Here is a 14,760-nt window from a genome sequence, read left to right on the forward strand (position 1 = left end):
ACAGAAATTGTCGCTCCACAACCTAAACCATCTTCACCGACACCTACACAATTTACTGTGTCCTGGGCTGCAATGTTAAAGGAGAATTTGAGTACGGAACAACTTCCTAAAGATGACATTAAACATCAAACTGCTGATTTCATAAAATCTGAAATGCAAGAACCTCAGAAAAAAGAGATGAAATCAATACCAACTGAAGCTGTAGAACCACAAAATTCAGAAGACGTAGAAGGCGTTTCCCCTGTTGAATTGCCTGTAGCTGAAATCACTCAAGACAATGTTGTAGTCGAAAGTGTCGTCGAGGAAACTCAACACATCGAGGAAACAATTACAGTATCAGATGATAATCAAATTACCAAAAAGAAGAAGGAAAAGAAACCGAAAAAGGAAAAGGCCGCCGTTGAAGACAATGTGATTGCTACTCCCCAAGAACAGATAAAGGAACCTGAGGAAGAAATACAAACGACAGATGTTGTAACACAAAACATTCAGGAAATGACAGTTGAGGTATCGGATGACAGTCAACTTCACAAAAAGAAGAAAGACAAGAAACCTAAAAAGGAAAAACCATCCATGGAAGACAAGACTCCCCAACAACAACCCGAAGAACCCAAGGAAACAACAGAAGTTGTCGTTGATGATACATTACAAACTACATCAACTATAACAACTATGTCCTGGGCTGCAATGTTGAAATCAGAACAACTTCCTAAAGATGATATTATACATCAAACAGTAGATTTAATCAAATCTGAAAAACAACAACCACATAAAGAAGATGTAAAACCCCAATTCACTGAAGCTGTAGAACCTCAACATTTACAACAGGAAGAACCTCAACCAATGGAAGCTTCTCCAACTGAGGAAGTGGACACTCAATTGCAAGTAACTGAAGATCATGTTATTGTTGAAAGTGTAGTTGAGGATGTTCAACAAATACAAACAACAGATGTTGTAACGGCAACAGATGACAATCAGCTTCCCAAAAAGAAGAAGGAAAAGAAACCTAAGAAAGAAAAACAAGACAAGACTCCCCAAGAGCACCTAAAACAACCTGAAGAACAAAAACAAATAGAAGTTGTCACGGAAATACCTCAACAGTTTGTTGATGATAAATTGCAATCAACAACGACAACAACTCAATTTACAATGTCCTGGGCTGCAATGTTGAAAGAGAATTTGACGACCGAACAACATGACATTAAACGTCAAACTACAGATTTTATTAAATCTGAAGCACAACAACCACAGAAAACATTGTCAGAAAAGGTAAAACAAGTTGAAGAAATAGTTACAGAAGATGTTACAGTCGAACACGAGAAACCAGTAGAACCTCAATATCAAGAAGTTGAAGAACCTCAATACAAAGAAGAATCTACTTTAAATGAAGAATCACGTGATATTGAAAGTATTCCGGCTGTTGAATCACCAACAACTGAACACAGTCAACAGCAAGTTTTTGTTGAAACTGTCGTTGAGGAAATTCAACATTTCGAGCTACCCATAGATGCCAATACAGAACAATTGCAAGAACCTGTAGTTGAGCAAGAAATTGAGCCAAAGAAGAAATCCAAGAAGACCAAAGTTAAACAAACTGAAACTAAATTGGATGTACAACATGAACAGGTATCTCCTACAGAAATTGTTATACCACTTCCAAAACCAACTGCTCCACCACAATCTGTATGGTCTTTGTCCGAAACATATGCCGAAGTCGTAAGAAAATCAGGTCTAACGGAAGAGGGAAAAGTCCACTACGTTACCAAATTCTCAGCACCTGAACCAGTAGACACAAAACCTACCACATCAGAGACAGTCAGCGATAATGCTACCGTTGAAATTACCGAAGTTCTACAAAAATCCATTACTAAACCGGAACATCAAGAAGTTCGTGTTGCTGAAAGTTTGCCTGAAGTACCAGAATCATTCCCTGAATCTACTGAAATGGTTTCAGCCATTGAAAGAATCGTCACTGATCTTAAAGATGAAGAATGGGTACCTACAGAAGAACCAACTTCAATGAGTTGGCGCGACATAATTGAGTCTGATAACGATCAGCCTTTGTCACCAAAAGAACATACACCATGGTCTGCCATTGTGCAAAGAGTTCCCGTAGATGAATCATTAAATGTTGCATCGACATTAGCTGAAACAATAACAACTTCGGTTACCACCACTACCAGAACATCTCGTAAAGAACAACGTCCTACTATTAAGGTAACAGAAGCTCCTGAACAGGAACAAATTGTTGATGTACCACAATCTTCCGATTGGCAAACGGTAAGGTCAAGATCGCGTTCAAACTCTAACCGTTCAAGATCTCGCTCCAACCAATCTAGAAAATCTGACAAAAAATTGCCTAAATCCAAACCACAAAAAGAAGCTCAAAAATCTAACATCGATCAGTACCAAGTCGTGGAAACTGATTCAATTACAAAGACTGTAGAAATCGTGCAGGAACAAATAGTAGAAACTCATGTAGACAATAAATCAAATGTTGTTGAAGAGCCTAAGAAAACCACAGTTACTGTACAACCTGGACTTTCGTGGGCTGCCATAGCCGCACAAAATGTTCCACAACCGGAACAAAAAATCCGTGTAATCACCGAATCGGAGAAAGCCCAAACTACTGTACAACAACAATTTATGATGCCAGTACATGAAAAGTCTTTAATTACGGTTCAAATTGATCCTGAAAGGAAAGAAAAGAAAACCAAACAAAAACCTAAAAAGAAAACTGAACACAGTGTTTCCCCTAGTAGAAGAACTATTGTTGAGGAAATTGCGAAACCAGTTTCAACCAAGGAGAAACAAATAATTTCTACCACCGTAACTGAAACAAAAGAAACCCAGGTTCACAGTCCTCATGATGAAATTAAAACATTTGAAGTTCCTACAAAATCAGAAGAGATCGTTGAACCTAAACCTACTGATGCAGTTGCAGTCGAGGAGGAGTTATTGACTATTTCTAAACCAACAGATAAGTCATTCCCTACAAAGGATTCATTGTCAGAAGAATTTTTGAAAAATGAAAGGGAATTCCAGGAAGATAGTGGATTTATATCTCAAACTTCTTATTGGTCTGCTACATTAAAACATGATCGCAGATCAAAGACACCTGAAAAGATTGTCATTCCCAAACCAGAAGAATCAACATCCGAAATTCCAGTTCATTCACCCACAGAAACACCAAAATCCTGGGCGGCTCTTGTTAAAACCGATGAAACTATCTATGATGAACCCAAATTCATTGAACCGGTTGCAGAAATTGAAAGTGCAACAGAACTTGCACCTGAAACTGAAGCTCCTACAAAGCCGAATGAAATCATTGAACCTGAACATGTAGATATCGAGCCGGTAACAGAAACTAAACCTGCAACAGAACTTACTGAAGGTGAAGAAATTATTGTAACAGAAACAGTACTTCTAAATACTGAAGAAACTGTCCTCGATGAACCCAAAGCCATTGAACCGGTTACAGAAGCTGAAAGTGTAACAGAGATTGCACAAGAAATTGAAGCTCCTAAAGAGCAGGATGATATCGTTGAACCTGAACATGTAGATATTGTTTCCAAAACAATTACAGAAACTATTGAAGAAACTACTAGCAAAGTTACAGTCGAAAAAGATTTATTGACAACAGTTTCTCAACCAACTGATAAGCCAACGAATGAACAACAACCTGAAAGCCAATTAACTGAAGATGATGCCTTTATTTCTCAAACATCTTATTGGTCAGCTACATTGAAACCAGAGCCAAAGGAGAAACCTCTCGAACTAGTTATTCAATCAGAACAACAAGAAGAGATGCCTGAAGTGGCCGTAAGATCTCCAACAGAAACTCCAACATCATGGTCTGCTCTTATAAAGACCAATGAAACTGTATTCCCACAACAGGAAGAATTACCAGAAGATGAACCTGTTTCCTGGTCTTCTGTAGTAGTTAGTAAATTGACAGATTTCCAAGAACCAAAACCCCAAACTGAAGAACCATCCGATGTACAGGATTCTCAAATGTATCTTACAACTACTGTAACTACACACAAGGATCTACCAGTCGAACAAACTGAAGAATCTACAACTTATGTATCAACAACCACAGTAACAACAACACACAAGAATCTTCCCATTGAAACAACTGAAGAATCTTCATCTTATGTTACTACAACAGTTACCAGTCACAAATATACTCCAGAAGAGAATGTGGATAACCAATCATCATATGTGTCCACAGTTGTCACCTCGCACACAGAACCCTCCGTGGTTCCAGAGGTGACTGAAACAACAACAGAAGCTGAAACAATTCCCCATGATGAATGGGTAGTAGTGTGTGATGCAGATGTTAAGGAATTACAACAAGATGAATTAAAATACAACCTGTACCAGGAAGTCAACAAGTATTGGACAACGAAATATGAAACCTACGAATATGCTCTCAAAGAACAGGAAGTAAAAGATAATCAAAGTGCCAATGAAACCGTTGAACAGCTCTCTATTGTAGAAAGCAAGTGTGATATCGACGAACATAAATTAGTGCCTTCTGAAACTCTGCTCGATAGTGGTAATTCAGAAATTCCTTCTGCTCAAGAGGATGTTAGTCCGGTGACCTTAAACGTTTCAAATGATGAAAATCATTTACTTCGCAATCTCTTTGCTGACAATTTCCTTAAGCTTGTCTCTTATTACCAACTTGCCTCCCGCCATGAATCATATTTGGCCACATCAGTAGTAACCAAAACGATTACTGATGCCTCTGCTATCATTAAGACATTAGTAGTAACTGAAACGACTACTGATGACATTAAGACTGAAGAACCGCTAATAACCTCTGACGTTGTGAAAAAGACTGATGTACTAGAATCAAGTGTAGCTAAACTTGACTCTAGTAGTAGTGATGTAGTAGATAAATTGTGCTACAATTTGTCCTTGGACAGTTGGCCCACTAATGACTTGAAGCCTAAGGAGGTGCAATGCGTTTTAGAAAACGAGAAACTCTTGACCGAATTGGACAACTTGACAAAGTCTGAAGATACAGACAAACCAGACAATTTCGATGATCTTAAAAAGAAAACCGAAACTAAACATGACAGTGACAACGAAGACGACGATGACGATGATGACGACGACGACGATGACGAAAGTGGTGCCAACCGTACTGACTTACCAGAAATACGTAAACCCAAAGATGATGACGATAAGGGTGGTCCTAGCAGTGATAGTAGTGGCCATGCCACGCCTACACCTGAACATGACATGAACAAAGGCGGTAGTCAGGGTTCTTGCTCTTCGCAATACATGTCCACCGACTTACCGGGTGGTATAGGCCATTGGCGAGACCAAAGTTCGTATTTGGCTTTAGAGGGTGAAAACGAACAACAACAATCAGATGAAACAATTGAAAAGACCACAATTTTAGTTGAACATAAAGAATTAGAAACTACTGCTACACCTTCACAAAACATTCCCGAAACAGACTTAAAACTCTCGGAAAATGTACAAATCCCCACAACTCCAACAACCCCAACATCCCCATCATCCCCCCTTGCTCCCGTTCCCAATTCCCCCAACAGCTCCAACAATCAAAATGTAAGTCTTGCTTGTAAACTAACACCATTAGCTAAAGCTACTACTACCACTCTAATAAATGTGGCGGCTGATACGACAACGGCGCTCCAGACAGCAGCGACAACTGCAGCTGCCTTGTTGCCAGCAGTTGTTGGCACTTTAGTGCCGGCCGTGGTAAGTGCGGTAACAGCAGATACGACAACAACCACAACAACGGAAGAAGAAAAACCAAGCACGACAACAATTGTGACCTCAACAGTAGATACAGTAGAGTCGACACCAACAACAGGTGCTAACACTACCACTACAACAGTCACAGCTACAAATCTACAACAACATACAACCACACAAGAGTCCACAACAACAACAACATTAGGTGAACCACAACAAGTTACACAACATCTCGAGATCGAGACAAGGCCATCTGAAAATAAACCACAAACTGAAACAACCACAACAACGACCACGGTGACCGATGAGGTCTATAGGCCTGAGTTTATTGCCAGTCCTCCAGAGGCCAGTGCTATTAGACGTACCACAACCACAACAACAGTAACAACAACAACTGTTTCCGGTGCGGGTGTACAACTCGGCCGCCAGCAGCAGCAACAACAGGCGAAGGTGATAATAACGTTGAGCATACGTTTCTTGCTAATTTTAATAATAACCGCTTTTCTTTGTGGTTTTGGTCTATGTTTATGGCTTTTAAATCATTTTAACTGGTGTGATCAATGAAAAACTCAAACAGTTTGAAATCACCAAACGTCACACCATTTAAATATATTGCATTAATTTCCTATTTTGATTCATTCTTGTTATTTATACTACTAATAATATACAACATAATTTTAAACTCGTAACAAATTTTAAAGAAAAATTAGAGAAATGCTAAACATTTAAAAAAAAAAAAAATATTCAGAATCTTAAACAAATGTCAAACTTGCCAATTGCAAAAATACTAAAACTCTTTATTGTGAAAAAGTATTAGTAAGTTTGTAAGTTTTCTCTCCCTCTCTATTTATGCAAGTCTTGCTATGTTGGCATTTCTCTAAATTTTTCTGAATCCTTTGTATAAATTTTCTTGAAAATGAATGTACTTATGTTTGTTTGTTAATCTAAGAAATTTTTATTAAATTTTTAAACAAACATAACAAAATTTTAACTGTTATTGTTGTTATATAATTGTCTGTAATCATATTAATACATTTTTTGCACTTTACTTTTATTATATATATTTTTTTGTTTTTGTTTCTCTTTATTATTTTTTTTATTATTATTTACTTTTTAGTTTTGAGTTTTATTTGAGTTTAAATACTAATTTCTTTTTTAAATAACCTCTTTATATATACATATATTAAAATGGTAATGTGTCCTTAAATTTAGCATTTAATTTAGTATGTAGTTTAGAGTTTATAGAATATTTATGAATAAAAACTAACAAAATTTAAAAAACAAAAAAACCAAAACCAAGAGTTAATTTAACCCCCCAAAACAACGCATGTTTAACTTATTCAGAATAACCAGTAGTTGATCCAGTTGGAGATTTATTAATAAGCTGCTTACTTTTTTTCTTTAGCAAAACATATAAGAATCCTGAAACAGTTGCTCTATAATGAAAGAGGAGAAATATGGAAATTATTCGAAAATATTTTGAATTTGTCTCACTTTTCTTTCATCATAGAGCCACTGACAGTTGATGTTACTGTCAGACTTTCTCATACATTTGCTGAAATGATATAAAGTATTGAAAAACAAACAATGTATTTAGTATGTTGCTGATTTTGTCCTGCTGACACTTGATCAAATGTTCTAGAAAGTCTGGTATGTCATCAGGGGTTTTAAAAGAAAACAATTTCAAATTGAAATGTAATTTTTTTTTGTTTTCTTTCGGACTCCTTGTTTCTTTTGTGAAAGCTTTAGAAGAAGTCTGCAAATATGAATAATTTCCAAACTGGATTTTTCAATTTTCATATTTTTCAAATACAAAGCACAATATACACACAGAAACCTACACATACACAACATCACCGTACGGCAGTAGCACTTTTAAATACAATTTTTTTTTTCAAATTTCAATAATATATTAAGGTGGCTTGATTGGGAACAGATTTGAAGTGTTCCTCTGAAAATAATCTTTAAGGTTTGTGTTAAGGATTTTGAAAATATTTGTTTTTCTTGCCATAATCCTGCGAAAGCTAAGTCCAGATGAAAAAAGAGTTTTACATTTCGGTTTATATTTCAGGAAATCCAATTTTATAAGAATGATTTCTTAAATCTTGATTATTTGGAAACAAAAACCTTATAAGTCATTGAAATATTTTGAAAAAAAAAAATCACGGAAAGATCAACAAATGTATCCAGTTTTATGAAATTTTACTCAAATTGTTTAATATGTGATCATGATTAATATGTTTTTATAATAATTTTGAACAGAACTTTCATATCAAAAAATATCACAAAAAAAAAATCGAAATTTTTTTAAAAATTTTCTCAATTTTAGAAATATCAGAAATGTTGTTTTAGAATGATCATTAAAATTTGTTTCAAATAAGCAATTTCATCTTAAAAACGAAAAAATTTAATTCATAATTGATATATTTCTAGAAGGATCATTAAAATTAGTTTCAAATAATTTTATTTTAAAAAATAAAACAAAAAATTTAAAATTTTTTCGAAATTTTAAAAAATTTCATTTAAATTGCCACATGTATGTTCATAATTGATATATATCTAGAAGGATCATTAAAATTTGTTTCAAAGAATTTTATCTTAAAAAAATAAAACAAAAAATTCAAAATTTTTTCGAATTTCTATAAAATTTCATATAATGTGGACCATATATGTATGTTCACGATTGATATGTTTTATATGTCAAATAGTTATCAATTTTAATATACTATAGAACTTCGAAATAATTCATACAGACCTAAAAATTTAAAAAAATAACAAAAAATTCAAATTTTTAAAATTTTTTATAAAATTTCATGCAAATTGCAGTATGTTCATCCTTTTAAAAGGATCTTAAATTTTTTTCCAAATCATAATCAATTTTAATATAGAACTTCTAAAAATAAATTATACAGACCTAAAAAAAAATCTAAATTTGTTTGAAATTTGATAACATTCCATGGAAATTGTGACATGATCATGATTGATATATTTCTAGAAGGATCATTAAAATTTGTGTCAAATAATAATCAATTTTAATATAGAAACTAAAAAATATCACAAAAATTCTATAAAATTTTCAAATTTTATGCAAACTTCGGCTGTATATTCATGATTGATATGTTTTTAGAAGGATCATTAAAATACCTTTTTAATAATAAAAAAATTTATTATAAAATTTCAAAATAAAACATACAAAACTGAAAAATCTAAAATTTTTTTAAAAATTTCTTGAAAATTGTGATATATATTGATTATTTTAGATAGGTCAGTAAATCAAATTTCATTATAGTATTTCAAAATAAGACATGAAATTCTATAAATTAAAAATGTCATAAAAAATCCTACAATTTTGGCAAATTTTATCAAATTTTTTGCAATTCTTATAATTTTAGAAGGATCATTATCCACATTCGAAATAAAACATAAGATCGTAAAATTCTGTTTTTTTTTAAACTGTAATGTTTTACTGATCTTTAGAATGATCATTAAATTAAATTTCATTATGGAGTCACAAAATAGATCTTAATTCAATATAATCGAGTTCATTACGCTAATAGCAAAAAACTCAAAATATTTTGACAAAACTTCAAAAACATAACAAACTTTATATTCAACCATGTGTTTGCCAAACGATCCACCTTAATATTATTATATTCTCATATGTAAGATATACACGACGATCGTGTGCACCATATAAGAGACAACATTTTGAATGGTTTTTAATAAGCCGCCACACATTATTTTTTTTTTTTTGCATAGGAGTTCATTAACTTTTCATTGCTTGTGGCAAGTGGAAATAGAACAGCAGCAGCATATTGCTAAGAAAATGCAAAAATACTATTATTATAAGTATACGAATTTTCTTTACTTTATGCAAATATGTGAGATTTTTAAAAATAGAATAATAATTTCAAAATACAACGTCTGCATTTAAGAATTTTTTGAGCATACATATTTGCTATAAAGACATGTGTAACAAGATTTTAAGATTTCAGTACGTAATTAATATTTGAACGCAAATTTTCTCTTAAAATATACTACAAAACTGTATTTTTTAAATTGGAAAAAAAAGTAATTAAATTCATCAAAATGAAATATCTTAATATGGTGCAAAATATTAACGATCGTTTTAGCAAAAAGTTTTGAGTTTCAATAAAATTCATTAAGAATCGAAAAATAGGTTTTTATGTACATATGTATATAGAAAATTATAATTTGTTAGAATATTTCATCAAATTAGATTAGTGTTTTATGATTAGGTTTCCATAAGGATCATTGGATTGAGAACGATTTAATGAATACATACATTAATCTTGATATTTAATGAATTGTTGTAGTTGCCAGTTTTTGTGTATGTGTGTGCTGTTAAAATTTTTAAAATTCTACCAAATTAAATGCGCATGATTTCTGTTAACCTACACCCCCCCCTTTATTATATTTACTATATCCCTTAATTAAGTTGTTTTCTAAGAGTTCAAAAAAAAAAATTGCATGTAAGACTTGTAAATATACCCCAGGCAAACATTTATACATAAACGTATCGCTGGTCAAATAATGGAACCTGGTAACTGATATTTTATTTAATTTAAATTATTAAGACAAATATAAATAAACTATTGTTGAAACAAAAAAATGTCAGTTAAGAGGTTTTATCACAAGACCATCAATTTGTTTATGGAAAAAAATAACAATAGGAATTATTTTTCGCCCTTATTGTTATCCTACTACCCCCTTGCCTTGCTTTTAAGTTTATTTGTATATAAATTCCCAGTTGCTGGCAGAACGACATAACTACAAAATTAAAGATTTTTTTACATAAAAAATAAATAATTTAAAAATTTACATTCTATAATATATTTTATGGCTAAATTAATTAGAGAACTATTAAAGCTTTTCTATAACAATTTTATTAAAATCTTTATTTTAGTATTATGGCGCTCTGCCAACATTTAAGCCATATTTTTTAAGCCAGTTTATTGATTGTTGGTTATACTTTTGTCTTGAACTTAATTATTTTATCTAAAAAACATTCCATATATCTAATTTTATATATAATTAAATTTCATAAATAAATAATAATCCCACATATATAGGATGTTATAAACCAAGAGGTTGACGAATTGCTTCAATCGCTAACGACAGTCGAAGGGGCCTTAGCATACTTGCCACAGCACAGTTTGGATGGTATGCTGCAGGGTTTGAAGGTAAGTTCGTGAATGTTTTCTATACATTATTTCAATATTTTAATTTACTACACACCAACAATAAAAAATAAAAACCTAAATTTAAACTTAAACACAGCATCCTGACAAATGAAATGCTTTTTCAAAAAAATATAAAAAAATATTAATACATATATTTTTCCCATAAGAAAAGTTTATTTTGTTTGTTAAACTGCTAAAGCAATCACAAAAATAAAAAATATTAAAAAATAAAGCAAAAGAATTAAAAGAAAAGAAATTATTTTTTCCAATAACGTATGATGTTTGAATGTGCTGTTTGAAAAAGGAACGTTATTAACTTTGAAAACATACAACATTTATACAATTAACAAAAAAACATTCATTCACACATTAAAAGTCACACAAATTTGTAATATTGAAATAAATATTTTAAGTAGGATGTATTTGATAGGTTTAGTTATACGAAAATATGTATTTTTAATTATATTTATATGTTATTATTATAGTATTTTGGGTAATTCCAAAACATATTCAGCTGTATTAAATTTATTGATATATTTAAACTAAAAGGTACTTTCACAAGTTTCAAACATTTCCCTAAATATCAATATTAAATTTTAATTTGAAACAATATTTGAGGAGCCGCAGAACAAAGGGTACTTTTTTAAATTTTTTTACAAATTGAATTTTTGGTATTTTTATAATATTTGGGTTAAAATCTTCTAGAAAAAATCAATTTCCCAAAATTTTATAAATTTCTAAATAATTTTCGAGTGTTTTTAATATAAAAATTTTAAAACTGGGGCCGAATTACCGCATTCGATATCGAGTAAATTCGATCGTAATTTTCTGATTTGAGAATACGAGCATGATTTTTAGTACATTTTGTTATAATTACGATATCGAAATCATTTTTCGATACGATAGATCATTCGATCACGAGTGCGGTAATTCGGCCCCTGTTTTCATTTCGTGTTTCTAAATCAGTCCCTTACTTGGAAACCAGATTATTTAAGACAAGATGATTTCCGTATAAGTAAACTGGGATTTTTATACCCTTCACCATGAGTGGCAAGGGTATATATAAGTTTGTCATTCCGTTTGTAATTTCTACATTTTTCATTTGCGACCCCACGGAGCGGAGTCGATATAGCCATGTCCGTCTGTGTGTTGAAATCAACTTTCTGAAGCCCCCAAATAACTTACATACACGAATGATACATCAATATCTCCGAAACGGCTCGGTTGCTATTTAAAATCGAGAAAATCGGTCCACAAATGGCTGAGATATAAGGAAAAAACCAGGACAACCTCGATTTTTGACCCATATCTTGATTACTAAATCATTAATATAGACAATATGGAATCTAATGATAGATATTTCAAAGACCTGTGCAACGACGTATATAAGACCGTAAGTTGGACCTACAATGGGTCAAAATCGTAAAAAATATTTTTTAACCCGAATTTTTTTTTTCACTAAATATTAAAAAACCAAAAAATTTTTTTAAAATTCAAAAAAAAATTAAATTTAAAAAAAAAAAATTAAAAAACAATTTCGAAAAAACAACTGGAAACAAAATTAAATTTTGTTTACCTAAAAATATTTAAAATTTTTATTTTAAAGTATATTTTGGTGAAGGGTATATAAAATTCGGCACAGCCGAATATAGCTCTCTTACTTGTTTATAGATAAGTTTGTCCTTCCCTTTTCCGTCTGTCTGTCTGTATGTTGAAATCAACTTTCCTTAGCCCTTAAATAACTAACATACATGATTTATACATCAATATATCCGCTATAGACCCGGTTCGGTTGCTATTTAAAATCGAGAAAATCGGTCCACAAATGGCTGAGATATAAGGAAAAAACCACGGCAACCTTGAGTTTTTACCTATTTTTTATCGATATCTTGATTACTAAGTCATTAATATGAATATGAATGAGAATATGGATTTCTAATAATAGATATTTCAAAGATCTTTTAGAACGCCATAATAAATCGGACCTACAATGTGTCAAAATCGGGAAAAATTATTTTTTAACCTGAGTTTTTTTTCACCAAAAAATTTTTTTCCATAAAATGTTTTCAATAATGAATTAAAAAAATTGAAAATTAAAAAAAAATTTTACAAAATTAAAAAAAAAATTGAAAACCAAAATTTTTTTTAATTTTTTTTACCTAAAAATATTTTTAATTTTTATTTTAAAGTATAATTTGGTGAAGGGTGTATAAAGATTCGGCTGTGCCGAATGGCCTCCTTGAGTTTCTTTTGAAATTGGCATAACTATGTAATTCGACAAATAAGGTGTTCTCAAATTAATTTTCTACATTTGCTTTAAATGTTTAATATTGCAATTACCCTAGAGGGAACAGAACATTTAACAAGTTTCCAATTGATAGTAATTGGTTAAAATTCTAACTCTTTATATGAAAGGGACCTGCCGCTTAACCGCGTGATGTTTTAGGAGTGAATAAATTTTCAGATTTTACAGATTTACTATATGACAGGCTAGGGAACTAGACCAAAAGCATCTATTCTTTTGTGGATATTATATACTGGTCATAAAATTCAATTATATTTATTAAAAATTCTTTAAGAAATAGAAATAAATTTTACCACGTCTCGGCACTACAGCATTTAGATTCAACCCTGTAACTTTGATTTTGAAATAAAAGGCCCTGTTTCGAAATTATGACAACTTTAACAAAATGTGCAATTGAATTTTATAAATCAAAACTGTTTTTAATAGTATCTTTTCAAAAAACTTTTCTATAAAAAAATATCTATTTAAAAAAGTGCCTTTGTAAGAAAATACATACTTTTTTTTAAAAAAAAGTACCTTTTTAAGAAAGTACTTTTTAAAAAAATACCTTTTGAAGAATAAACATTTTAATGAAAATCAGATTTTTAAAAAATTACCATTTAGTACCCAAAGTACAATTATAAAAAATACATTTTTAGAAAAGTACCTTTAAAAAAATTTAAATTTCCATTTAAAAATATTAATTGTTAAAAAGTACTAAAAAAAATATCTATTTAAAAAAGGACCTTTTTAAGCAAATTATTTTAAAAAAGTACCTTTTTAAGAAAATACTTTTTAAAAAAATACCTTTTGAAGAAAAAACATTTTAAAGGAACTCCTTTTGAAGAAATCTTGTTTTTCAAAAAGTACCCATTTAGTACCCTAAGTACAATTTTAAAAAAAATCAAAAAAAATTAAAATTCCATTTTATTAAATAGTACTTTTTAACAATTAATATTTTTATAATTGTTAAAAAGTACTATTTAATAAAATAATTTTAAGTTAGTACCTTTTTACAAATATTTATTTAAAAGGTACCTTTTAAAAACGTTTCAAAAACTACATTTTTAATAAAGACCTATTTAAAAAACATACCTTATAAGAAAGTAGCCATTTTTAAAAAGAACAGTTTTGTAAAAGTACCTTTGGCAAAAAAAAACTCTACTCGAATATGAATGGATGAATTTGAATATGAATTTGGATATAAATCCATAAAATTATTAGTTGATTTGTTTTTGGAATTACCCTTTAAATAAGTAAAATAAGAGACATTGTTATATTTTATTCTTCCCCTTAAACATTGCTATAGATAATCCAAGAGAATCTAGAATATCAAGAACAGGAAGCCCAAAGATTGAAAGCCTTAAGTCAGTCATTGCCAACAGATCCAGCCACTGAAAGGCTGTTGAATGAAATAACAGATCGCATAGATCTGTTGTTGAGACGCACCCAACAAGGAATTACCATGATAGCGGTAAGTAAAAACATACTGAAACCCAGCAATAATTAATAATCATTACTAAACAACAATTTTAT

General features: G+C 30.9%; 1 protein-coding gene across 13 annotated transcripts in view; it reads left to right on the forward strand.

Annotated features, from left to right (window-relative positions):
• Window positions 1-14,760, forward strand: part of Msp300 (Muscle-specific protein 300 kDa) — a 204,422-nt gene that overhangs the window by 162,470 nt on the left and 27,192 nt on the right. For all 13 annotated transcript variants that reach the window (XM_065499429.1, XM_065499430.1, XM_065499435.1 and 10 more), the window contains 3 exons: window positions 1-6,186; window positions 10,830-10,940; window positions 14,534-14,698. The exon at window positions 1-6,186 is cut by the window's left edge and continues 26,106 nt beyond it. In XM_065499429.1, the coding sequence (XP_065355501.1) occupies window positions 1-6,186; window positions 10,830-10,940; window positions 14,534-14,698 (6,462 nt within the window). The remainder of the gene's footprint in view (window positions 6,187-10,829; window positions 10,941-14,533; window positions 14,699-14,760) is intronic.

Source organism: Calliphora vicina, chromosome 2 (assembly GCF_958450345.1).
Source record: "Calliphora vicina chromosome 2, idCalVici1.1, whole genome shotgun sequence".
NCBI lineage: Eukaryota > Metazoa > Arthropoda > Insecta > Diptera > Calliphoridae > Calliphora > Calliphora vicina.